This window comes from Megachile rotundata, chromosome 4, assembly GCF_050947335.1.
Source record: "Megachile rotundata isolate GNS110a chromosome 4, iyMegRotu1, whole genome shotgun sequence".
NCBI lineage: Eukaryota > Metazoa > Arthropoda > Insecta > Hymenoptera > Megachilidae > Megachile > Megachile rotundata.
In genome coordinates this window covers 4,663,741-4,690,332 of record NC_134986.1, presented here as the reverse complement: position 1 = coordinate 4,690,332, position 26,592 = coordinate 4,663,741, and the positions used below count along the sequence as shown (strand labels likewise).

General features: G+C 30.2%; 3 protein-coding genes and 3 long non-coding RNA genes across 16 annotated transcripts in view; 3 read left to right on the top strand and 3 right to left on the bottom strand.

The window, feature by feature from the left end:
- LOC100882469 (uncharacterized) overlaps positions 1–8,603 on the bottom strand; it is a 32,899-nt gene extending 24,296 nt beyond the window's left edge. For 2 of the 9 annotated variants that reach the window (XM_076531019.1, XM_076531020.1), the window contains exons 1-4: positions 5,228–5,332; positions 3,797–4,128; positions 2,938–3,243; positions 25–213 (exon numbers count right to left, since the gene is read on the bottom strand). In XM_076531019.1, the coding sequence (XP_076387134.1) occupies positions 25–213; positions 2,938–3,243; positions 3,797–4,128; positions 5,228–5,230 (830 nt within the window). In that variant the 5' untranslated portion in view covers positions 5,231–5,332. Of the gene's footprint in view, positions 1–24; positions 214–2,937; positions 3,244–3,796; positions 4,129–4,546; positions 4,968–5,159; positions 5,334–8,407 lie in introns of those variants that run through there. The other 7 variants (XM_076531022.1, XM_076531021.1, XM_076531026.1 and 4 more) reach the window with 7 other exon arrangements.
- On the top strand, positions 5,364–7,165 carry LOC143264313 (uncharacterized). Its single transcript, XR_013037968.1, has 2 exons — positions 5,364–6,397; positions 6,564–7,165. It is a non-coding gene; the product is annotated as an uncharacterized LOC143264313 (long non-coding RNA).
- A 1,560-nt stretch (positions 8,604–10,163) lies between the features above and the next one.
- Positions 10,164–11,475, top strand: LOC100880145 (cysteine-rich PDZ-binding protein). Its single transcript, XM_003702313.3, has 2 exons — positions 10,164–10,319; positions 10,521–11,475. Exon 2 carries the CDS (start codon positions 10,551–10,553, stop codon positions 10,851–10,853), a length of 303 nt encoding a protein of 100 aa, XP_003702361.1. The 5' UTR covers positions 10,164–10,319; positions 10,521–10,550; the 3' UTR covers positions 10,854–11,475.
- On the bottom strand, positions 11,452–24,406 carry LOC100882583 (uncharacterized). 2 transcript variants are annotated; one of them, XM_003702333.3, is made up of 4 exons: positions 24,201–24,406; positions 19,531–19,775; positions 18,917–19,067; positions 11,452–18,240 (listed from the first exon to the last, which is right to left on the bottom strand). In XM_003702333.3, the coding sequence occupies exons 1-4, from the start codon at positions 24,331–24,333 to the stop codon at positions 15,590–15,592; spliced, it is 3,180 nt and encodes a 1,059-aa protein (XP_003702381.1). In that variant the 5' UTR covers positions 24,334–24,406; the 3' UTR covers positions 11,452–15,589. The 2 variants fall into 2 exon arrangements, with proteins under 2 accessions (XP_003702381.1, XP_076387460.1); XM_076531345.1 differs by lacking the exon at positions 24,201–24,406 and adding an exon at positions 23,359–23,495.
- Positions 21,110–23,078, bottom strand: LOC143264393 (uncharacterized). 2 transcript variants are annotated; one of them, XR_013038110.1, is made up of 3 exons: positions 23,061–23,078; positions 21,929–22,092; positions 21,110–21,850 (listed from the first exon to the last, which is right to left on the bottom strand). It is a non-coding gene; the product is annotated as an uncharacterized LOC143264393 (long non-coding RNA). The 2 variants fall into 2 exon arrangements; XR_013038111.1 differs by lacking the exon at positions 23,061–23,078 and adding an exon at positions 22,993–23,007.
- LOC143264392 (uncharacterized) lies at positions 24,173–25,627 on the top strand. Its single transcript, XR_013038109.1, has 2 exons — positions 24,173–24,310; positions 24,403–25,627. It is a non-coding gene; the product is annotated as an uncharacterized LOC143264392 (long non-coding RNA).
- The last annotated feature ends 965 nt before the right edge of the window (positions 25,628–26,592 follow it).

The window sequence follows — 26,592 nt, the reverse complement described above, 5'->3', positions numbered from 1 at the left end:
TGTAAATAATAAGTTTCAAATTACCGGCTTCTTAATTCCCATATAGTTTGAGTATTTGGTGATTTATTATTTCTTTTAACAGATAGCTTGTTATCTGTCTGAATATCTTCATTATTCAAGGAATTTGATGCAGCAAGAAAGCGTGATTTTCTTGCTGCTACCTTACCCCGACTTTGAGAAAAAACTTCTCGTCCACCAGCAATTTCTATGATTCTAAAAAATAATAATTATCTAGTAATTTTAAAGATAGTTAAAAATAATGTGTTCTTATAATATAATAAACGTAATTTAATATGTGTTGAAATAAAATTAATTTTATATTTTCACCAAATTTATTTTACATTTCTTTTAAATTCCTTCAATAAAATTTATTTCATATGACAATTATTAAAAGTATATTTCTAAAAAATAGAAATATTGTAACAGAAAACATAAAACAGTAAAGAAGGATTTAAACAATTATACATGGTTTTATAAATGAGTTTCTTCTTAATTTTTTATTATAATTATAATAATATTACGTTTTTCTCTGTATCTGAAAATTATCAGAATTATAGAAAACTCCTTTTTGCTCAAATATAATAAAGTTTATTGTGATTAACTGCAAGAATTTATTTTTAAAATCTTAAAGCATATTAATTTGTTGTAATCATATAAAAGAGGTATATCTTCCTATTTCAATAAAACACACAATTACTTAATACAATTTCTTATATTCTGTTGAAAAGAAATAATCAAAATATACAATAAAATAAAAAATATAGAGTTTAAGTTTCAATTATATGTACATAAAACTATTTTAATCAATCAAATTAATACTTAAAAGGTACTATGTACGAAACTTAATTATAAATAAAACTTAAAAAATACTTATTGCATTTAAATTTAACTAATAATAATATGGTTGGTTTAAATAAAGAAACAAACTAATTATTCATTATACTTGTATGTAAACTTTTGTATTGAATATTTTTGATTTAACAAATGACTTTAGTTTTATACAATTTATAAATATGATTAAATCATGTTAATTGTCGTTACTAAAATAGAGTAAACTATACAATGATTGGTACTTTGCATTATAACTTATGTCAGGGGATAAGATTTATTTAACAAATTTGCATTCTATGTTAGAAAAACATAAAAATTGATTTATGGGGAGAATTTAATGAAATGAAACAGTTCTTAAAGATTAACAGTAGTTAATCTGTAACAGTGATTAAAAATGTTAAATTATGAGATATACTGTGAAGACAATCAAAAATGAAAACTAAATATAATTATCGGTACATTTAACATAGTACTTGAAACTGTGTGAAACCAATAATGGGCACAATAATTTTGTATAATTTTGATGAAGAATAAAATCTTTAACGAATGTTAAAAAACATGATCTATTGCATTTTTATATACTTTTCCAAATGACAAAAATTAAACACTTGAATTTATAACCATATCACATTAAAAAATAAAAATATAACTGAAGAAATAATATCCAATCTGCCTCAAATTAGGTATGACAATGATTAGTGCAGTATTAAACATAATCTTATAACAAATTAATATAGCTTATGAGTAATGTGAAACCAAAAGATTTTGTTGTGTACTAAATAACATATATACAAATTTTTACAAGTTTGTAAATGACAATTTTGTTATATAACAAAATATAACAAAATCATACAAGTGTTTGAATTATTTAATATTTTTATTATTTTGTGCTTTTTTTTTAACAAAAATATTAAGAAGGGTCATACAGTACACAATTATTATTTCTATACATAACACCTACAATTTACATCAAACTTTTGTTTCAACAAATAAATAAATAAAAAATATCTTAAATTATTTACTTTTATTTAAATTATTACTATCTATCAATAATGTATCTATAAAATGATGTAAACAAAAAATATGGACGAATTTCATTTCAATATGATTATATCAAATTATCTAATTATTACTTACATTTCATGAAAAAATGTATTTGTTTAAAATTTTATTGTTATTATAATAATTAGTTCGTATGATTTATTGTTTTTATCAATCACGATAAATGAAACTGAAGAACAAATATATGTCTAACCTCAATAACTACACATTGCTTATCGACTATACTTCGATTATGTCATTGACAAGTTTATCGATTGTTTCAAAATATGAATAAGATTTATGAACGTCTGGCTGTAACTAAATTAAATTACGATCATCTTCTATTTATATTTATGTGAAAAAATAGTTTTAAAGCATAAAGTTTTTGATTAAAAAATTCTTAAGAGAAAACATTTTTGTGAAATACATAACACAGAATTTAATACATAGAGACAATACAATCGTGTATTATGTATTTAAATTTGGTATTTCTTTCCTAAATTTATTGTACATATAAAAATAAAATATTACCAATCGAAAAATATAAATTGTATTTCTATAATACATATACTAAAACAATTAAAAAATATTATTATCAAAATTAAAATATATTATTAATATCTGAAATTGAGTATTATTACCTTTAAACATTTAGAAAGTATATGTATCTTTAATTTTTGCACTAAAAATGATGTTTACATTGTCATAGATAATATACTATAAATTTATTTTCAATATTACTAGAAATTATCACTAGAACTTATACTACTTTGTTTTTTGAAATTACTGATCTGAAGCTATTCCCTTTCTATTTTTCAAATAAGAATTGCAGAGAAATAGATAAACCAAGAGGAAGCGTGAAGAAAATAAATTGAATGAAAAAATTATGGAGACAGAGACAAACGAAGGCAAAATTGGTAATAAACAAGAATAAAAATTGTAGTTTACTATAACAATAAAATATTTAAAGTTTTATAAACTTTCCTGTGATGTTGTAAGACAAATAATAAAGGGTATTCTACCAATAACAAAATATTTCTTAATCTAAAAAATAAAGTAATTTACCTTGAATCCATTAGTTTATAACTACGGTCACCCTTAGCAGAAGTTAAAATGTATACAGGGCTTTCCTCGGGGCCACTATCATCCTGCTGTGAATGACTCTGGTGATCACTTCCTGGAAAACTACCATATTGTTGTGCATCCTCACTGTGCCCAGAGGCAGACGAGGAACTTGAAGAAAGTGGTTTTGTGTTAAGTGTGCCAAGTGAGCTAAATGTTCCAAGTGGACCACCAACGCTGCCACTGCCACCGCTGACACCAACGGATAGCTGACTCTCACCTGCGAAACCAGACACCATGCTCGCTGTCCTATAAATTATAAACATTTCAAATTACCTTTTATATTCAATTATCATTTTAAAAAATTTGCTAAAGCATTAATTATATCTTTTAAATATATTTAATACACTAGGTTGAATGCTATAATGCACTACAATTAAATAGTTCAAGTTAATTTTTCAATGCTATACAAAAAGTGTAATGTATATAGTTATGTATTAATAATATGAATTTTTTTAAAATAAATCTTTGTCTACACAGAGTAGAATGTCTGGGATATAAAGAAAATTGTAATATAAAAGTTTCATCATTGCATATTTACTATAAATACTTGTTTTCAAACGTAAAATAGATACATAAAATTAAAAAGCAATACAAACAATTTAAACGAATAAATTCATTACATGCTACACTTTTTGTTTTGAAACTAATTGAAATTTACCTTTATTTTGAAAGTGACTGAAACAACATTAAAATTACTATGACAGCAGTAAACCTTTTTAATTTTATATTTTAGTATGTTAAATAAATTCAGTCTGATATTCGAAACGGATCAATGATCGATAAATCAGTGTAAATTTACCTATCAGAGATATCACGCTCTAAGTCGATCATGTCTCCCGGTATCGCGTGAAAGTGCGTTGAATGTGTGTTCTTGGAAGCAATTGCAAGGGTGGTCGTGAGAGTGTTTGCGAACGTAGTTGCAAGTGTACTCGTGAGGTTGGTGGTAACAGAGACGGCCTCCTTCTGGCAGAGGCTCTCATGCGGCTGACTGATCTGCGTGGAGGCCCCCGGACTCGGGGGTGGGCCACCCCTAGGCCGACATTTCGGGAAAAGTCGGTTCAAGTCTGCGTTTTCCAAGATCAGGCTTGTCATCGCCACTCCACATTCATTTCTCTTAACAGCTTGTCCATTCTAAAATATAAAAAATAATATAAAGTTATATTGAAACACCTTCTTAAGAATTAATACTAACAAATAAGAATAATTACAACATGATTAATTGAATAAAAAAGTTATCAAAATATTTCGAAAACATCGTTGGTCGAGTGAACAAAATTGTTTGCAACACCGAGGAGTCATCAGTTCGAATCCGCGCGCGAAGTTAATTATTGATATAATTTAAAGCTAATTAAAATACTTTAATGAGATGAACGAAAATAAAATAAATACTTAAAATATTTAAAAGTTATTAAAACATTAATAAACACGTACATTACAAAATCTATATTAAAATGTATCTTTCTTTAGCAATATTATAAATAATAAAAACATGTAATAACAGTATTGTTTAAAATTATGATCGTAAGAAAGAAAAAGTTTAATCACATACGTTGACTACAATATCGTTATTACGGTATTGTAAATACTTATAAAGTTGGATAGTCCTAAAATAAACATAAACTTGGTACCCGAGTTATTGATTAATTTATCGATACTTGAATACACGCATCGCAGGTGATATTTTAAGTACATAACATCGCCTACTTGATTTCATTTCTTAATAACATAGAAAAATTATTTTACAATTTAATTAGAACTGAATGTGATTTCTATTGAAACTACGTTTCATATGAACAGTAGTATAGACCGCGCATACATGTATCAAGCTTTGTTTACTGCTAGTGTAACAGATACTTCAATCACTTAGGCTTTATACTGTTCGAATAATACTATATTAATTGAATTGTACGGTATTATATACATCGTTACATTTATCATTTCTGAAACCTAACATAAAATTCAATTTATTTTACGTGATTGGCATTATAACATTTGACAACTGTAGTACTATTTTCGATATAAAAACTTTATAATAAACTATACACAAAGTAAATTGAAATTTATACTTAATGTAAATTTATACTTTACTTTACATTACTGAAATTTATACTTTATATCAAAAAGTGCATCACTTTAAATGTGTACTTTAATAGCAAACGTACATATCGATTAGAAGTGCTATTATCGATAATATTGAAATATTATCAATAATTTGATATATCGATAATACCATTAACACATTATTAAGCTTCTGAGAACAATCGAAGCACTATGTAATGAGTAATTTTATTATTCTAATCAATTTATTAACGATAAAATTATGTATCCAATTAGATGAAGTTAGGTTAGGTTTCAAGCTTTGACAAAAACAAATAAATATGAATCAGAAAATTACGCGGCGCAGTTTTGAATATCTAAACGATATATCGATAATACTTTTAAGAACAATGGGAGTGATCGAGGTATGATGAATGTACAATCCTTTTTAAATCAACTTTTATTTAAACGTTAAACCTAATGTATGTTAGATTTAAAAACCAAATAAGAATAAGTAGATTTGAATAATAAAATTACCCGTTACGTTCTACTTCGATTATTCTTATTTGCCTTAACGATGTTATCGATAATAACATTCCAATAATATCAATATATCCATATAACCTATAAATTTGATACATATACCTACATTAACAATATAATAAATACAAAATACTTGTATCAAGTGAATACTTTAATCACAAAATACACGCAAGAAATATGCAGAAAAAAGAAAAAAAAAAAAGTAGAACATTGCAGTCATATTAATGAAAATAATAGGATATGAATATTGATAAAACAAAAGACAACCTGGGAGAAGAAACGAAGGAAAACAAAAAGTGAACAGAACAGAAAATAAGAATGGTTTTACTCGAAACAAAGACAAAAAGATGAAAGTATTGCGGGTTTGAGGAAAATATGAAGACAGTAACAGAAGAAACATAAAGAAAAGAAGATGAAAGACGAGAAAGTGTGTATAGGGTGAAAGAAAGGACGAGGGTTTGGCCCGTGCTTCGTTGAGCGTGGAATCAATAGAAGGTCACTGGCATCAGTAGATACAATCGGCACATTTTAAGTCTGCCTTAGTTGCATAGTTTGTTACTATATTGTACCTGCTTTCCTTTATGATTAATTTGAAAAATATGTGGATATTTCATTATTCTAATTCGTGTACCGTGTATTTCTATGCTTCTCCAGCTCGATCTCTCCTTACGACCTCTTTAATTCCAGATTTTCATTGTAACCATAACATGTTGTTACATTTTGCTATTCATTTCTGGCCAGCTATAAATTATTACTTTTTACTATATGTCTACATTTTAATAATGTTTACAATAAATAAATGAAAAGTATAATACAAAAGGTAAGATATATCATGATATAATAATGTAGTTAATTAGACTGAAAAAACGTTTAAATAAGATGTTAATATTCAGCTATACAAAATAAAAAAAGAAACTGAAATGATTTAATAAATGTGCAAGTGAGAAATACATTTACTGTTTCGCTTTTTTTGCGATAAATTATAGATGCACACAAAAACTTTTAATGACCAAACTTTCGTGGATATGGTATGTATAATATGGTCCATCCGTGATGTAGTATTTCAAATCCCCCCGCCTCTAGTAAGTTTAGGCTTACGGTATAGGATGTCACAGATATGCGTGCCTCGCGCTTGCAAGATGTTAGTTTTGAAGATGTTACATATTTTAAATCCGTAAATAAACGCCGTGAAACTAATCATATATACTATTTTGAAATTAAATAATAACATTATCACGACACTAGAAATACATGCATACTAAAATTAGCACAACACTTCAACTGTATTTTCAACCAGAGCCGTTGCTAAAGTTTGTGGGGCCCGAGGCAAAAATCGATATTACATTGAAAACATCTCCGGTAGACTTTCGTTATATCGCATCACGTTTTATCTCCACGTACTATACCGTTTTAGGACATCGCTGTACAAAATGAAACCTAGATTATCATAGTTGCTTAACTAATTTTTAAGAAGATAAAAAATTCTTAGGTTAACCGACGTCAGTGGCGGTATTGTTTTCAATTGTGAGGTTACGGAAAATTTAATTAATCAAATGTTGATGAAAATAAATATTACTATAAATTTGTATATAGCTTCATTATTTATATTACCTTCTCGGTTTTATTCTCATATTTAAATATTTGAAAAAGATAGATTAAGTTATTCTAATTTGTCTTTATAATCTAATGTGAAAAATATTTGTATGACACTATGCAAAAGATTTAAAAATAAATTTTTCCACAAAACATGATTGAAAATATTTAAAAAATGTTAAAGATGTTTAATATATTCTTTACACCTACATATTTGTAATATTCAACAAAACACATATTATGTTATTTAATGCAAATTAATTTTTAACAAAATCGCGAAATAAGACTACGATTTTTTCATTTTTATTTATTTATTTGCACAAATATGTTTGCATCTGAACGTTCCGTTAGCTGAGCTATAAGTCTCAGCTGATAGGATCTTGACATGATTTATTATTTATAACTCAAGTTTTTTGTTACACTATATGTCAATGTCTTTTGGTGCTAAATTTAGTAACTAACTTTTGTTCGAATAAAACGACACTTTATCCCGAAACCATATTATCTGTCCAAAAATCATGGACCAACAATCGGAAAACATGCTCTACTTTTTTTGTAATCAATTCGACATTTCAGGAAGATTGATTTTTTAAATAAATATATATCTAAACGACTGTAATTATTATGAAGTGAAAAACGATACGATGAGCTTCTGGATGGATCTGTTTCAGAATGAGAGCATCGAACACAGCAAGTCCTGATTCTCGTTATCTAAATAAGAATTGCACATCGTCTGACTCATATTTTAAGGGACAGGATCGAATTTCTCCCTTTCAACTATCGAAAAATCGATCGCATGATTTTACGTCAATTCACATTTAAAGAATAAGTACAAGATTCGATTTTTTTTCTCTCAAATCAATCATGAACCGACGAAAATTATACAAAATGCGAATTAGGTAGAAATTTCACGAAAAAAGGACGAAATAAGGGCTTTGGCTGTAAGCGTCTTTCAATCCAGAGATTTCGAGGGTGAGTCGACCCATCTGAACATCGAAGCCGTACATTTTTCGATCAAATTTAATGCACATAGAAGAAATATAACATGAAATGCAGATTTCAATTGCGATAAAAAGGTAAAATAATGTAATCGAGCCTTCCATCGAAGTTTCATATCGTATCACGACTTGCGAGAAAGAGGAATCGATCCAACACGTTAACGCGTGCTGGCATCGAGGATGGCAGCCACCCGAACAAAGTATGCCAGAAAGATGTTTGGTTATTACTTTTAAATTACCTTTTTGTATCCGTCGTGAAGCGTGCACTCGTCACTTTGTTATAGCACGATACACTGAATCAAATTGTCACACGAAATGTCGCCAATAATCTGGTAATCAGAACGCGAGAACACGGTTCTTTCGTGCGGATAGTCAGGCACTGAGGGACTAGATGGCGCCCGTACTTGTACGCCACCCTTAGCGTCGAATTTTCCTTCAACCCCCTTCAGCACCACTAACATTGTCCACTATTTTCGTCTAGAGGGTTGATCGTGTAATCCTAATCAAGCTACCGAAAATCAGCGCCAGATACTGCGCAAAATTTTCTGTCCCAGGCAACTATAAAGTTTTTGATCGTTTCGATTGTTTAGTAATATGTAAAAAGCTGTTATAAAAATTACAATTGTGATTAATTAGTAATCATTCGTACTAATTTTTAAATACCCGTACTGATTAAAAAATTTCATATTATTTGTATTGACTTTTTAAATAACAATATACTGAAATATTGAATTTTAGAAATTTATTTTTGAATTTCATTTCAAGCGAATATAAAGTTATTCGTCAGTTTGTATTGAAATTTTCATTGAAATGAAATATACAGCTGCTAAATATAAATAAATATCAGACTGCGTATAAATTTTTATGCTAACATTATTTTATTTCTTTCTTTTGTTTTTGTCTAAAATTAACTGTTAATAATTAAAATTATTTTTCGATAAAATATCGATGTCTACAGCTTAAATTAATGTTTATTCTCTACTGCGCTAAAGGGCTAACAAATATTGGTTAGAAGTTAAAAATAAAATTAAATTCACTGTACAACTTGTTTACTCTATGCGATTGGAAATATGGAACAATGAATATACATAAAAGATTCGCTATTTTTGAGCATATATTGTACATAGAAGGATTAGTTATAAGTACAAATCATATAATTAATTGCGATTAAAGCTTTGAGTTGTATTATAATGTTCATTGACATAATTAGGATTTTTGTTTGAGGTGTCAAGTTACCCTAGTTCAGACATGTCCCTACAAATTAGCTTTTAAATTGCTACTCTATAAATATAGTCTTCACTAGGAAAATAACAAACTCGTTAAATCTCTTCAAAAACTAAAATCTATAGAATTTAACCGCCGAAATAATAGTTTACGGATGATAAGGGTTGCATGTATGCAGAAGGGTTTTATAGAGTGTCAATATACTCTATGCACACAATGTATTAAAACGAAATCAGAACATAGTATACGATCCTGAAAAGGTTGATAGCAATCTTCAGCCACGCTTTAGCAGGATTTATTTTACGAGTTCATTATTTCATAATGGTGAATATGCTATGTAATATATGTATAGGTTAAATTTAGGTATGTACAGTAGAATCTTGTTATACTATTGGCCAATACCACTCTTCAATTTTTTTAAAAAGAAATTTGGAAATTTTGATACCTGACAATTTTGAAATTTGATAATTTAGAAATTCAGAAATTTGAAAATTAAAAAACTTCTGAACCTAGAAATTTATTAATTTATAAATGTAAGCATTTGCAAATTTAAAATATATCTTTTTGTGTATTTTGATCATTTCTAGGTAAGTGTGAGTGAAAGCACCAGCCCGCAATCAGGGGCGGTTTAAGCTCAACTTGGCCCCTGCCTAGTTACACCAATGGATAAAATATTTGAATTATTGGAAATAAAAGTTTATCGCACGTAACATAGTTGTTATAATAACTATCATTAATGAAAGCTAATATAATTTACATCTTTATGTAATTCTTTGATATTGATAAAATTAGGCAAACATCATTTGCTTGCAATATACATATTTACATATATAGGCAGTGACTATAGCTTATAGCACAATATATGTAGCTTTTGATACTGCGACGTATTATTGAGGTTAACTACCTGGTGTCATTTGTTTTTATCAGGTAATGTATTATTTACATACATGATTATTTCTTCTTTATAAATTTAATAAAAATAAGTTTTATTGAATTTTATTTAAAGTATAAAATTAACAATGTAAACTAAGAAATTTAATTTTTTATATCATTTTATAGGTAATGGTATCATACTTAATTTTAAAATCAACTGTGAACCAGTTATAATAATGTCATTTTATATTTTAGGATTAAAATTTATTATAAGGGTAACTCAAAATGGTGTGTGAGAAATGTGAGAAAAAATTAGGAAGAGTAATAACCCCAGATCCATGGAAAAGCGGAGCTAGAAATACAGTAGAAAGTGGAGGACGTAAAGTTGGTGAAAATAAAGCACTTTCTGCAGGAAAGGCAAGATTTAATCCATATACTGCTACTTTTGAGACCTGCAGGATATGTAGACAAAAAGTACATCAAGTTGGATCACATTATTGTCAGTCATGTGCATATAAGAAAGCTATATGTGCTATGTGTGGTAAAAAATTAATGAGTACAAAGAACTATAAACAGTCTGCTACTTAGAGGGTGAAAATTTATTTGTTACCATGTCTTATAATATTTATAAGATTGATATAATGAAATTAATTTCATTTGAACAAATATTGTGTTAATATTAGGACATAAGTAAATGATTGCCACTACTTTTATGATTAAGAAAAAATTATAATTATTTTTAATATGTAAATAGGTAAAATGAAATAGGTAAAATGAAATAGGTTTTATGTTAAATAATATTTGAAGTACTTGAATACAATAATGAAAATAAAAACATAAAGTTTAATTAAATTATGAAAGAATTAAAATGTCATCAAGAGTATTAATAAAATATATTTACAACATTTTATATACATTAAAAAACAGATTTTAACATTTCTTCATTTTATAAAGAAAAAAAGTAAATTTAAGCACAAAAATGATCCTAATCCATATGTGTATTATATCCTTAATTATTATATTCATTTTGTGTGTATATATATATATATAGTGTTAACTAATTAAATTTTATTGTTCTGTCTTTCATTATTTCTATAAAATGAATTGCTCTGTTTGACTTACATAACAGCACTTGTCAATGGTATAAAAAGCAAAAAATGGATGGAGATAATAACATACAAAGAAATAAATTGAAAAGTTTAATATGTTATTTAGTGTATAGATCTTTATGGATTTTCCTCAGATATTGTCAATGATTTAACACTGGCTGAACAATACTAAGGATTTACATTTGTTATACATGTTATTTTGAATACATTCTCTTATTATGATATATTTATAACATTCTTAAAGCATTGAATTGAGCTCTTTTTCTCATAAAATGTAAATTAACGTTAATAAAAACGTAATATAATATTTAAATACATAACTCAAACAGTGTATTAGATCCTATCTTTGCTTACACATAGTTAATTACTAAATTTCATTAAAATTTTTAAATGTTATATAATCGTTTAGTAATGTTGAACAGTTTAAGAAAGTTTTCACATTTGTTTTCTATAATTCTCTTCAAATTAAATCATTTATAAGTAAAAAATATTTGTAACTGGCCTCTATTTACAATGATAAACCATACATTTTTATGTTCTCAAAATATACACACGTATATACGTTTTAATTAATGACATTGCACTTGAACTCTTTAAAAATTTATGAATTATAAAATGACTTACTCTAATTTCATGCATCATAGTATTTACATATAAGTTTATTTCATCTTGCTGCTAATAACAATCTATAAAATATCAAAATAGAAATTCTTATTATTTATGTTCAGGCAATTTTTTTGTCATAAAACTGAATGATATATATTTATGTAACTTATACGAATATTCCTTTTTTTTTAATAATAATATTGAACTGTGCACACAGCCTTGCGAATAGATAAAATGCACACAGGGTGTTTCTAAAACAGGTTATCGAAGCAAAAAAGGACTAGGAAGAGCACCCATTTTAATATTCTATCTTGTAAATTAACTGGAACTTTCTTAAAATGTAGTTTATCAAAAGTGTTCTGCCCTTTTGAAGTAAGAAATAACAATTTGAAACAACATTTCAGTCTTTTATTCTAAATCAAACAATGTATCAATGTACTTGAGTTAACAATATCTTCAACATATGAAATTATTTCATTATTTCTTCACTTCAAACATCAATGAAAACATAATAAATTATTAAAATTTTCCTTCTCATAATTTTGATTTTATGCCAAAGATTTATGTACAACTATAAAAGACTAAGCATTAAGTGTTTAATTAAATACAACTGTAGTATTAGGTTGTGCAAAAAGTTCTGTGCAGAATTTCCTTCTTTTTTAAAATCATTACATTTTATTAAATCACAATCTCAATCTGCAATAAATGCACCATTGATATTTATGCTTATAGATATTATAGATAATAGCCATAATATTTATTATAATATTTAATATTTATTATAGATAACAATGATGTCTATATTGTAGATTGAAGATATTGTTTAATAAAACTAAATAAATATTTCAAGAAAAGAAAGAATTCTGTGTAGAATTTTCTATACAATCTAATATGTTTGTTTAATAAGAAGAATCATAATTACATTACAAATTTTTTTTTAATTAAATATTGAAATTTATCATTTTTGAAAGAAACCAGCTCTGAATAAACGGAATGTTCTCTCAAAATTCGATAACCTATTTTGAAATTATCCTATATACACACGTATAATTTAACATTTCAGTTTTAGCATTTTTAGCATTTTTCCTGGGTAAAAATATACCCTATTAATAATAAGAATATAACGGACGGATTCAATAATGTGAAATAGAACCTTTAAACTTTGAACGCTTAAAATATATCAATAAATCGCGGCAAAATTTAAAATGTACAGAGTGTTTCATAATATGTAGTACTTATTTCAATAATTAATTGAGAGTTATTAACTTACTTGAAATTTTATATAATGTTTATACTACATTTTAAGAAATACTCTGCATACATATACATTATTTTCTGTACAATAAATTGTTAGTATAACGAGTAACATGAGGTAAAGGTGTTTCTCTTAAATTTTATTATTATTTTATTAATGGTATTAATGTTTTTTTTTTATATCAATTTTTAAGTTAATGTTTGATACAAAAGAGGATAAAACAAACATTTCCTACTAGATTATAATTATAACATTGCTATTCTAAAAGCATTTCATTAAGAAATATAACATACTATTAAAATGTAACGATATATGTTATTATTTCTTTATTTTCTAATATAGAAAATCTAATAGAATACTCAATAGAGCAAAAAATGGCGTATCCCTTTTCCTATAAAATGTACCTATATTAGTAAAATTTTGTGTTATCATTTTTCAACATTTAAAACAATTTTAAACACTACAGTATTTGATTGAAAAATGTTATTTGGCACTTGTATTTATTTGTTTCAAAATTATTCATTTTAAGATAATTTCATAGAATATCGTTATTTTATTAATGTTTTATATAATGTGTTACTGAAGATATGTATCTCTATAAATTATAGAGTTTTTTACATTTTTATATGTAGAAAATATTTTTATAGTAATTATTTATGTAGATGTATACATATAAAAAATTAATATTAATATGAAAGATTAGAAATATATATTTTAGTAAAACTTATGACTTTGACATATTCCAAGTGTTTATTTTTTTTAATTTTCCCTGTTACCTTGTAAGACATTAGTTATATCGTTATCTATTTTCACCTTATATAAGTGTATTGAGTGTGTTAATAAAACGATTTAAATATTATATAAGATTTTTAAGCTATAGTGACAGCATTTCATCATATTATTTTGCTTTGCCTCATGTTACTCAGTCACTGTCAACTTTGTGTTAATGAGGAATACAACAAAATTTTGTATATCAACAACCGTTTACAAATAATCTGAATAACTTTTGTACACCCTTTTACCCCGCATTGAGTTGGTGTCGATCAAGTTGTTTAAGTATCACATAATACCAAGAATCATTAATATTAATTTTTTAATATTTATAATATACTAATTTTGATTTTATGAAGTGTGTGCTTTGATATTAATTTATTTTTATCATTAAACGATTAAATTTACTTAACATCATTGCACTTTCAGTCTATAATATGGGTAATTAATATTAATTTCATTATAGGCGCCATAACAGTATGTAAAATCTGCATTAAACTCCTCCTATATTTAGTATAGTTTAAATATGGTCCCATGGAATTCTTCTTGCATCGAAGCGGGAGAATTATTTTGGCGCAGATATTCATAATTTCTTGTACACCCTGCATATTAAATTCAGTATTTAATTAATATCCATTTGCATTATAAAAATAAAGAAAAATTGCATATAAAAATGCTATTGTCAATACACGATTCCTGATACACATGATACTTCCTAATACTGCACTATCTTATAAAGATGCGATTTATGTATAATACAAGATTTTAATTGTAACAATTTTTAAAACAAGAAGGACGTTGTAAAATAAATACAATTTACTTACAACAACAAACACCTTTATCAAATCATCGAAAAACACGTGCCTTCAAACAAGAGCCAGTCTTTTCAGAGAATCAATGAAGATACTAAATACAAATTTTTTTCGACTAGTTTAAGAGCAGATCTATTCAAACTGAGCATATGATAATACATACATATAGCGATCGACATCTGCTTCATCTATGCGATAAAGGTTAAGTACAATATGTTATAATTGCTTTTCAATTTCATAATATCAAATTTCTATTGCCGATAATAGTAATCTTTTTCTTATAGATTTCTATACAATTAATGACGAACAGATGATATTAGTATTAGCTTGTTGTATATCAAATGGACGATTTTAAAGCATGGAAAAGCTGACATGATTTGATAACATAAAAGTACCGCAAAATAGTACTTATGGCGTATAAATTTGAAGTTTAAAGTTTGACGAAAATGACTACATAAACGTTTCATTGATATCTTTATCATTTTGAGGTATAAAAGATTGGAGATTGGTAACAGTTTGCGAATGTTATCTCAAGTTTTGTATCCTCTTTCGAAGTTCAGTTTTTCGGGACTCGAGACAACATGCAAATCTTCGCGTAGTTATTTTCTTCAAATTTTGTTCATGCGCAACAACTTAACAGTCTGTCAGAACTGGACTTCTTCAAGAACTGGAATTTATTGCTATCCCAGTGTTAAAAGAATGCGTTAAAGAATCATACATTAAATATCTGAAAGTATTACTGATTATAGTTCACTGGTATACAGGCTATTCTCATCGATTCTGCTGTTTATCTTCCAAAAGCGTCCACTGATCATGTTTCTGTGAACCAGTGTCCGATTGTTTGATCTCTTGACTCACATCTGACCCGTCTGATTCCTTCGATTCGTTTGATTTATATTCAGACACATAAATAACTTGTTTTTCGATATTTCCTTTTTTACTGGACTTCATAATGTCCGTTCGTCTAGGAGGAACTGGGGGCTTTTTGCTAGAAGCCTTACCGTTCGAAACCGTTTTCATTTCGTTCTGCGCCAATTTGCTCTCCTTTTCTTTTGTTTCATCACTATCATCTTCTTGAAGCTTTCCACCGTTGGCAGAGAGTTTGATCTCCGTAATATACGTCATTTTCTGTGGCATGGGCGTGGTAGGTAATGGAGGTCTGTGGTCAAAGTCCTGCGTATGGTAATCCATAGACTCGCCAACCAATCCGCTGTCTTCACTGTTCTCACCACTGGACACACTAATATTATTAATGTTGCGGCGATCCTCGCGATCGAATAAACTCTTATTGCTTATAGTCACACCGGAGCCGAACTCGTACTCGTCCTCATCTTCATCATTTTCCCTATCGAGTCTCTGAATCTCGATGACTCGTCTGGACCTTAAATTCATCGACGAGTTTTCGCTTTTGTCTTCGTTCTTCAACGTTGCACCATGAGTATAAGATTCTTCTTCTTGCAACGGTATCGGAGTAGACGACCGCTTAGAGAAAGACCTTTTCTGACAATTCTCGTGACGATTACAATTCTCCTCACAAGCGTGACATGCTCTTTTAACGTGAATCTTTGTCATTGGCTCTTCATCCACCATTTTCCTACCAATATACAATTTACTGTTTAGTAGTAATTCTTGTTTAGAAGATTCTGGAAAATTTAATGAACGTTCTGAGGATGTTTCAAAATGCTTCATAGCTTTACTGAATTTATCCTCTTCGTCGGACAGATGTTCATCCAGTATGCTGTCATTATTAAGCTCTTCAGGTAATGATGCTTCCTGCTTGAATTGTAACTCTACTTCTTCAAGGGTAGGACTCTTAACGACAGTACCATCGTTCACGATTCTGGCAAGTGAATTGTCTTCATCTGGATTGAACATCCGTTCCGCACGAATAAACTCCTCTGTGAGTCTTTTACTCAAAGGAAGATTGTAGAGTTCAATGCTGGTTTCGTCTTCAGGATTTTCTTCATCTTTCAATTTAATTTCTACGGAAGACTTGGGTCGTTCGTTGCTTTTCTTCCTAACTCTCAACTTCTTTGATTTCTCTTCCACATCTTGCTTTTTACGCCATACATCTTCTAGGTTGCCCCATTCATTCGATTTCTTCAGCAACCGTCTATCAAAGGTGTCCATCTGATCAAGTTTAGTCAGATCCTCTGTAGACTCATTGATATCTTCCGGTGGAAGCGGCGCTTTGCGTTTCTTCGTGCCCGTGTCCGTCATATCGAGACTCTGTGCCCTTTCAAGAGTGGCTGACGTTTTGCACTCGTACTTGGACAGGTCTCCCAAACTCGCTGCCTTTCTGTAAACGTCGTCTTCTTCGTCTTCGTCGTCGTTCGTCTCAGGTACAGGTGTTTGGTGGATCGTGATGTTGGTGGAATTTAATTCAATGGTCGTGAAGCTGTTCTGTATTTCGCTGTCAGTATCAGACTCGGAATGTCTTCCATCAATTATCAAGGTCTCCACCTTCGGTGTTTCGGTGTCTTCACGCACCTTGTTCACGTAGTCTGTCAGAGATTCGGTAAAGTCACTGATGCTGTTAATTTCACACTCTTTCTTCGCAATAGAGGAATCCTTCTTCGCGGGGTTGTATTCGCTCGTTGGAGGCGGTGGAGCTTTTCTTTTGTTCTTCTGTTGATTCTTCGAATCTTCCTCAACAGACTCAATGTCCTTCTGAGCGCTCAACAGTTCAGAGCTATTTTTCCTGTTTCTGCGAGCAGCCATGGCTGCGTTATGCACTTCCGCTGGTACTTCCTGTGGGATGTGAACTGACGAATCTCCTCCTTTATCTAATGTATCGACGTTAGATAAACGCATCTCAAAAGCATCAGTTTTCTCCTTAGGTCTGGTTAATACTTGCGAATTCTGTTGTCGTTGTGCTTCTTCCTTTTTATCACTCGCTAGGGAACTTTTACTCGTGTTGGAAAGATACTTTTCTCTGTCAAGTTTCTTTGAATGTCTTCTTTCGAGGTTTGTGTTGTGCTCGTTCTGATTTTCAATTCGGTGAACTGTTCCATCGAGAGCGGGTAGAACCTTGATACCAAACTTATGGTGATTACTTTTTGATTCTTCATGACGTTTTTCAAAAGGTTGTTTGCTGGGCGTTGATTTGGAAGATTTTAAAGTAGAGTTCATCGTCGAATAATTGGAACTGATGGATTCGTTTGGATCTACTATAAACAGTCTTTTTGCGATGCTCTTGGATTGAGAGAGTTCTGGAATTGATTGACTTCTGTACAAAGGATGGCAAATTCTGGCTGCGCTTGGACCAACGCTCTTCTTCAAAAGAGTGGTCGGTTTTGACCCAATTCCTCCACTTTCTACTTCCAGCTTTACGTCATATGGAGAAGCGTAGCTTAAGATTGTTAAAGCATCTTCATATACCATATTTCGAAAACTGATTTTCACACTGGCTATGCGGTCACCTGTAAACATATTAATCATACATTAATTATTATTATTATAGCATACTTCTCTTTAATGTTACTTTATATAATAGTGAATATCTATGGTGTAACCTAAGGTAGGGGCAAATTGATCACTTCAGTGGTTACAGATGGTTAATTTATGATACTTTGCAATCTTATGAAATCCCCGTTCTTTTTATACTAATCTCAAAAAATTATGGTTTTCTGAAGGATTTATTCATATTCCTTTAATAATTATTCTGTAGAAAATTAATAATGGAAATATAAATAAAATTGTCAACAAATTAAAATTTTAACAATTGACATAAGTAAAACCTATTATTTGTGAAAATAATAAAACTTAAAACAATCTTATTAATGATATTTACAGAAGATTAACAAAGATAATCCTAATTATATTAAATAATCTACAAAATTGATCTGATTTCGTCAAAATGATCCGAAAAATTTGTATATGCCAAATTAATGAATGAAAAGAAATGCAAACACTCAGTAGTGCTAAAAGGAATAATACAAATACCAATTATTCAGATGTGGTTTTAATTTTGATTCTGGAACCTCTATTATAATAGAACCTAATAAAAATTGTAAAACAAAATGTTTTTGATACTTTTAAGTTAGAATGCAGGAATTACCTTAATACAGTTTCCGGATATAAAACGTAATTACTAACCAGGATGTATTTTTCCAGATTCTGATGCAGGTCCACGGTGTAAGAGATCCTTAACAAAGATTCCCTCTCTCATATTGCCACAAATATTAAATCCCAGTCCCGTGAAATCTCGACTTTTCAAGTTTACTTCGCTGATTCTCGTGGTTTTCGGCTGCACAAAAAATTGTTAATTATATTAATTGAATTTACACTTAGACACATGCATACAGACATAGTAGAGTATCAAAATAACAATAATTTTTGAGAAAGTTATAACGTTCAGAGTATTTTCGAAACGAGCTTTGTAATTCGACGCATGGACTTCCTCTTCGTGAAGAAACATAAGGGCACGTATCAAAGATGGCTAGATTAACTGTTCACGCGGCCAAATTTGGCAATGTGAACAATACACCGTGCGTTTTGAATGTTGAAACGTATAATTTAAAATCATCGCTGATTTCTTTTAAGGGAAACCTCTTTGTAATGTTTACATGTACTTAACACTCGCACGATGAGTCTCTTCAGAGCCAGGATTCAATTTTCTTCCTTAATTTTTTATCGCTGATTTCGAAATATAGAGAGTTAATATGATTTGATGACACAAAATAAGGAGAAAAAAAAGAGAAAGCACTTACTCCAAGACAGGAGTCGTCGAGAGTTTTTCGCTTATCATTGCGGTTAGTTGAACCAAGTCCCAAGGATGTCCAAGAAGTAGACCATCGTGCAGAATCTTTACCTGGGGTGTCCCCAGATGCCACAGATATCGTTGCTTCTCGTGTGCGGTTTGTTGGTGATGTTGTGACATCTTTGAAACAAGGATTGTCGAACGCGTAGGCTTCCTCGACGATTTCCGGGTCTGTCACTAGCACCAGGTGCTTTCCTGAAAATGTCCATTTGCTGACGTTACGTTGATGACAGGTTTCATGTTCGTAAACATTCTTATCCTGCATTTTTAGCAGCGTAATTTTATTTTTTTCATTTGAAAATTTGGAGATTTGTGAGTTCTGAATTTGTTAATTTGAGAGATTATTGTTTATGAATTCCTGAGACTACAATTTACAATTTGTCAATTGAACGAATTTGTTAATTTGAGAGATTATAATTTGTAAATTCCCGAATCTACTATTTGCAATTTGTCAATTAATGAATTTGTAAATTTGTAAATTTGAAAGCTTGATAATTTGAGAGATTACAATTTATAAATTCCTGAATCTGCAATTTCCTATTTATCAGTTGATAAATTTGTAAATTTGAGAGATTATAATTTATAAATTCCTAAATCTACAATATGCAATTTGTCATGTGATGAATTTGTAAATTTGTATATTTGAAAATTTATTAATTTGAGAGCTTATACTTTATAAATTCCTAAATCTACAATATGCAATTTGTCAATTGATAAATTTGTAAATGTATAATTTGCAAATTTTTAAGTTTATAAGTATTTAATTGTATGAAAATATAAAATATAATCTATTCCATTAAAATCCAAATTAACAACGTTAATATTATTTCAAACATTTATCTGTTTAACAATATATCAATCAGTTTTCCAGTACGATAACATCACGCCACGATAAGTTTCGTAATCATCAAACTCATCGATCTCTTTTAAAATCTGTGTTCATTCCAAAGTTCTTAGATCACTTGTTCTTATAAGATAACAATGAAAAAATGTTAATCGATAACAGTATATGCATCAAAGTATGCAGAACGCAACGTAAAATTCGAAAATGTTCTTCATTTTTTCGATCTACTTATTTGAATTGTTTCCTTATCACTATGTTTGCCACTTATTATCTATTTTCTATTTCGCCAGATAAGAGCTAGCGTCATTTACCATAAACTTTGTAGTATATTGGGAACATTTCGAAGTACTCATTATGTGTACAAAAAGAGTTTTAAAAATTTTCGCTCACGCGATATTGCGTGTGTAGTAGTAAACAATTTCCTCGAAATAAAAGACATAATATATTACAAATTTTTTCTAACAAGTAAATTAACTCCGTAGAATTTCCAGGATTAATTTACTGTTTGTGTTAAATGTTTTTCAATTACAATAGAATCCATACTAACTGAGCGTTGATTGTCTCAAGTTACATTTATCCGGTATAAGGTAACTCGATACACCGAGTAACATCATTTTCAACGGATATAATTACGTGATACTATTACTCAATGATACTGAATGAGTTACGGTTTGAAAAGACTATGTTTAGAGGTTAAGGTTATTTTTAGAACGGAGTTTCTTTTTATTACAATTTTTTACAAATGTAGACATTATTCATAATCAGTAACCATTACCAGAAAAAATGTACAATTAAGGTATTACTTTGCAATATTGGTATAATTGGAAGATATTTAAACCGTAGTTAGTATGATCATTTAAATTTTTAAGGAATTATTGCAGATGCCTGATAGACCTCTTTTCTCAGATTGAATTTAGGGAGATAAGTTAGATAATATTGATTATGCAACACACTAAATAGTTTTGTAATCAAACATTTTACAATATTTCATCCAGCAAAAGTAAAGATTATTTGTTGAACAAGTTTTCATCTGTAAAAATCGCTCCAACAGCTACAGGTTATTACATAATCCAAGTCAAAGTTTCTACCATGTGTTTGTTGTGTCACGTAAAATAATGTTAAAATTTGCATCGATCACGTAGCGCAGAAAATATTAAAATGAGACATACTTAGATACAATTTTTATTTCTATTCCTATTCATAATCGTGCAAAAATTTACATCGCACATCTACAATTTAGATTTCAGCTAAACGACGTGACTGCAATTACATAACCATTTATTGCGGTGTTTGAGCATGTACAAACGTCTTTAGAAATAAATGTATTTTCTGGGTTATACGTTTGACAAAAATATTAGCATCTACGAGACCCATTTTGACTTCCAATGTGCCGTATTTTTACGGAAAAACACTCTTGTTCCGGGTCCTATGTGTACACTCGCATATTGTATTAAATATATATTAAATTGTATTAAATATCACCAAAGTTTTTATGTTTCAATACCTTTTTATGCTACAATTAACAAATTTTATCATTTTCGCAATATCGGTTTTTGCTGTGGGCCCCGCAAATTTTAGGAACGGCACTGATGTCAACATATATCATCCTAAGGCGTTTAGAGTTACACAATTTGTATACGTGGTACACAAGAGATAGCTGATTGGTATCTGAAAATTTTGTAAAATTTACAGTATAATAATTTACTGTCCAAAACTTATTTTTTATTATTATGAAAAATGTAGAACAAAATTTGAGTTATAACCAAATTTAAGTTTCAGTTATGGAAAATGAAACCGAATATATAGAAACCGGTTCGTTAGTCGTCTAACAGGTACAAATATCATTTTAAATTAAACCGCTTTGCTTATTATATAATAATCATATTGTTTGTTAATCGTAGATAATATATAATTATTCAGAAATAAAATAAAAATATGCATATCTTTGTACTCGTATACATGTATACAATGTAAGATATACGTGTTAATAATTGTTTAATTTGATTTTGATATACATTTATGAAAAAGTTGAGAATCGCTTGTTTAGATCTAACGAGCGAGAACATAGAGCGAGAGCATTTGTTCGTGCTCATTTATTGCAAAGAACTATCGAGCAGACTCCTCGGTTACAGAAAATGGTTGAATGCAAGCGAATGTTCCAGGAGACTAAATCAAGCGTTGAATGCTCGGCACTGTGAATTAAATCGTGTCGATTAATATTAAATGAAATTAAAACATGTCAAATTGAATTGGATCATATCGAACTGAAACAGGTCGATCTAAATCCTATCGCTTTGAAACGTAGCGAATTAAATAATATAAAATTAAATTGAGGCGAATTGAAATACCTCGAATTGAATTTCAGCGAATTCAATCGCATCGAATTGAAACAAATCGTTGAATGCAATGAAATTGAATAGCATCGAATTGAATATTATTGAATTAAATCACATTTGAATTTCATCAAATTAAATCTTAACAAACCGAATCACGTTAAAGTGACACACGTCGAATAAAATTGTATTAAATTAAAATGCTTCAGATCAAATTAGGTGAATTGAAACGCACCGGATTGAATCGTTTGAAATAAATCACATCGAATTGAATAGCGTCGAAATCGTGTCAAATTAATTTACCTTGGATTAAATCACATTAAATTGTAACGCGAGAAATTGAATTGTTTCTAATTAAATATTACCAAATTCGATAGAATTGAGTTGCATAAAACTGAAGTACTTGTCAGTTACACATTGAAATGTGTCGACTTGATAATCGAATAGATTCGATTAATCGAGTATTCTAATCGTTAGAGCATTCGTTCAGATTTGGTATTCGATTCGGCGAACAATCGAACATCCAAAGAATGCTCGTTTACGCCTGAATTTTGCCAAAGTGGGGGAAGAATGAGCACTCGCTCGCTTAGTCTAAACGCACCTTAAAAGCAACCCAACGGAATGCATTTTTCCGTAAGAAATATTCGATGTTGTAGGCCGTAAACATCATTCCACAAATAGCGATTCCAATGTACCGAGCAACAGACTTTCGTGTCCCATCGTGTTTCTCGAGTGGCACTCCAAGGTCTACCTTTTGCGCGTGGATATACGCATCAATTGCGACGCAATAGCGAAAAGGATTAACGTGCAATGCACGCTGACGAGCTTCACCAGACGATAACGGGCGTTACATTTTTCTTAACACGCTTCGAGCGTGGTATTCACTGTGCCTAATGTTTCGCGGTGATTTGACTAACGGTTCCTTAAAAAATCTTGCAGTTCAACATTCGTTACGCTCCTCAACAGAATGTACCATTTTGAGTAACAGGATGTTTCGCTCGATAAACTCCATTCATCGAGGATAATTCGAGATACACTGATTCGTTGCATAATTACAACGTTATTTATCGACTTTCGTGTCGATCGATTATCGTATAGAGTGTTGGGGCGGAGTTGCATCGATGTCTTCGCTAAAGTTATAGGCAACTAAACGCGTAGGAATAAATTCCGATTTGTTGTGCAAGAGATTCCCCATGACGGTAAAGCATGACAATTAGTCGGTAAACGTGACAAATGGTTGCCCTCGATGATAAAATACCAGTCATTCTTCGAAAGGAGCAAACTAGTTGCCGCAACGTTTATAAGCTCGAGTCCGACAACTAGAGCGCGCTCGGGCGAACAGGACCGCGAACGTAAACCACAACGATCTGTCATTTGCGGGTTTTGACGCACTTGCCGGTAGTTTTAGTTTTAAAAGAGAAAAATAATCATTCCAGGTCTCACCCTTGTGTCTACGCCACTGTTTGTAAAGGAGCGCAGCAACGAGTAGCAGGAGAATCGTCGTAAGGAAAGTACCGATCACAGCCCCTGCCACGCTTCCTGCCCCGAAACAGGTATCCCGTGGCTCGTCCTCCATTGCTCCTTCTCAAGCTCTCCTTCGATGCATTTCCAGCTTGGCCGTTGTAATCCGCGTTTCTTCTCACAGGAATATCCGTGTTAAAGCTTCAAACCGACCCGCAATACGCACTGTTCACCGCGACTCCGTTCGACGTGCATAAGGAGACATTATTTTCACTTGGTGAGTCGTTGCCCTTTACCGAAGAATCACTAACCACGATCGGAAACCGTCCTACTGCTGTGACACCGTGCACGGTACTAAGAGAAAAAAAGAAGAGGCCGAGAAAGAAAGAGAGAGAACGGGCCCATGGATCGAGTAAAACAGGTAGCTGCGCAACAGGTGCTTCTGCACTAGGAGGGGGATTTACCCGTGGGCCGGGGGGCAGGAGTGGAACGAGTATGCGAAGAATGGTAGGGGAATCTGGCATTCCTTCACCGTTTCTGAGTTGACCGTATTCCTCATACCTAGCCTAAAAGCACCGCGTGAATGTAAGCCGTAGGCGTGTAAAGGAACGATTCCTATATGGATTAATTTCCATACAGCGGAAACACAGCTATCGAGGCGAATCATGCTCAAAAATAACTAAATGTACGCTTTAATGCATTCGTTACGGACACCGTGTATTCGCGACACACCCAATCATTCTTAGTGTTATTTTTAATATTGACATTGACGATTATTTCAATATGAATATTGGTAATATTAACTGAATGTACAAGGGGCGAACGCGTTAACCTAATATTATCGATAGTAATCCATTTATTATCTGCAATATTAACAGAGTGTGACGTGCGCTTATGGCATGTACAGTGATAGTATTAACGTAATATTATTTATTATAATTTTCTTATTATTAGTTTTAATGTTGATTAGCGATATTAACTAAGTATGACGCGCATGCGCACACGCGTTATTAAGTTTTTATAGAGTTATTTAAAGTTAAATTAAATTATTTTTTAAAACAATATCAATCATTGTGATGATATTTAAAACGAAGGTAGAATACCTAACAATATTGATGATCAAAGTTAAACGAGCATTTAATAAACCTGAGTACTTCATGCGTGTCATAATGCATCGCTCTTCACGCGATTCTTTCTAATTTATATGCATTAGAACTCGGTCTAGTTTCTATACACCGGAAATTCTGAAGCGTAAAATCGTAATTAGGAATCTATGAAACTCATTGTGAAGTTTTCTTCCTGATTACATGCTAAATTTCCATGTTTATGAGGATGTCAAATAGTAAGTAATCGAACAAATTGTAAACTTATTATATAGACGCTTAAATATAATTAATTAAAAAATTTTATTTCTTCTTTTCAAAAAATGTATTGTATAATACAAATAAAATAATTAAACTACCTGTAAATAGAAATTACAAACGCAAAGTCGTAAGACATGTATTATACATATATCAATAATTTCAAATTTTGCGCTAGTGAATATAAATATAACATACTTCAAGTACTTTTTGATATATTTAATAAATTATTTGTATTTTTTATTGAATGTTATAATTATTTTTTATTTATAATAATTAGTTACTTGTAATTAAATATTAATTACACCAATAATTAATATTTATTTATATATAGTTTAATGTTAAATTCCTTAATTATATAATTTATATTTTAGTACGAAAACGCAACTATCAGGAAATGTGAAGGTTTTACATTTATCTGCATAAATATTTTCAAATTATCGCGCGCAACGTTAGTTAATGCGCGAGTGCGCATGTGTGATTAAATAAGGATATAAGGGAACCTGATGCTGCGCTTTCTTTTTATTCCTATATTTTCGTAATAATAGTCGAATCTATACTACAGAAAAGTAGTATATTATAAATTATAAATATATTAGAACAGAGCCACATGAAAAAACAATGACTACGTTTCCATCGAAGGTCCAAATCGGGTCAGAGTCGGGTTAGAGTCGGGTTGGGGTCAGCCCTTGTACGGTGGAAACGCCAAAGGTTTAGTTGAACTCTACCCTACAAAATTTTAGGGTAGCGTTCAGTTGAGGTTCGGTGGAAACGACAAGAGTCGAGTTCATGTTGCCAACATAACAAATTGCATTGTGTATCACGTGCTGTATTAATCGGTGTAGAAGAGGTTATTATTACTTTTTGTCGGTGATCTTGTAATCTGAGAAATAATTTTTGTATGTTATTTTGATATTGTAAAATTAATATTGCTCAGCTTTACATGTCACAATATGGCAGTTGATTTTGTGCAGTTGGTAATGTTCAACCCAACTCCGACCCCAACGTAACTC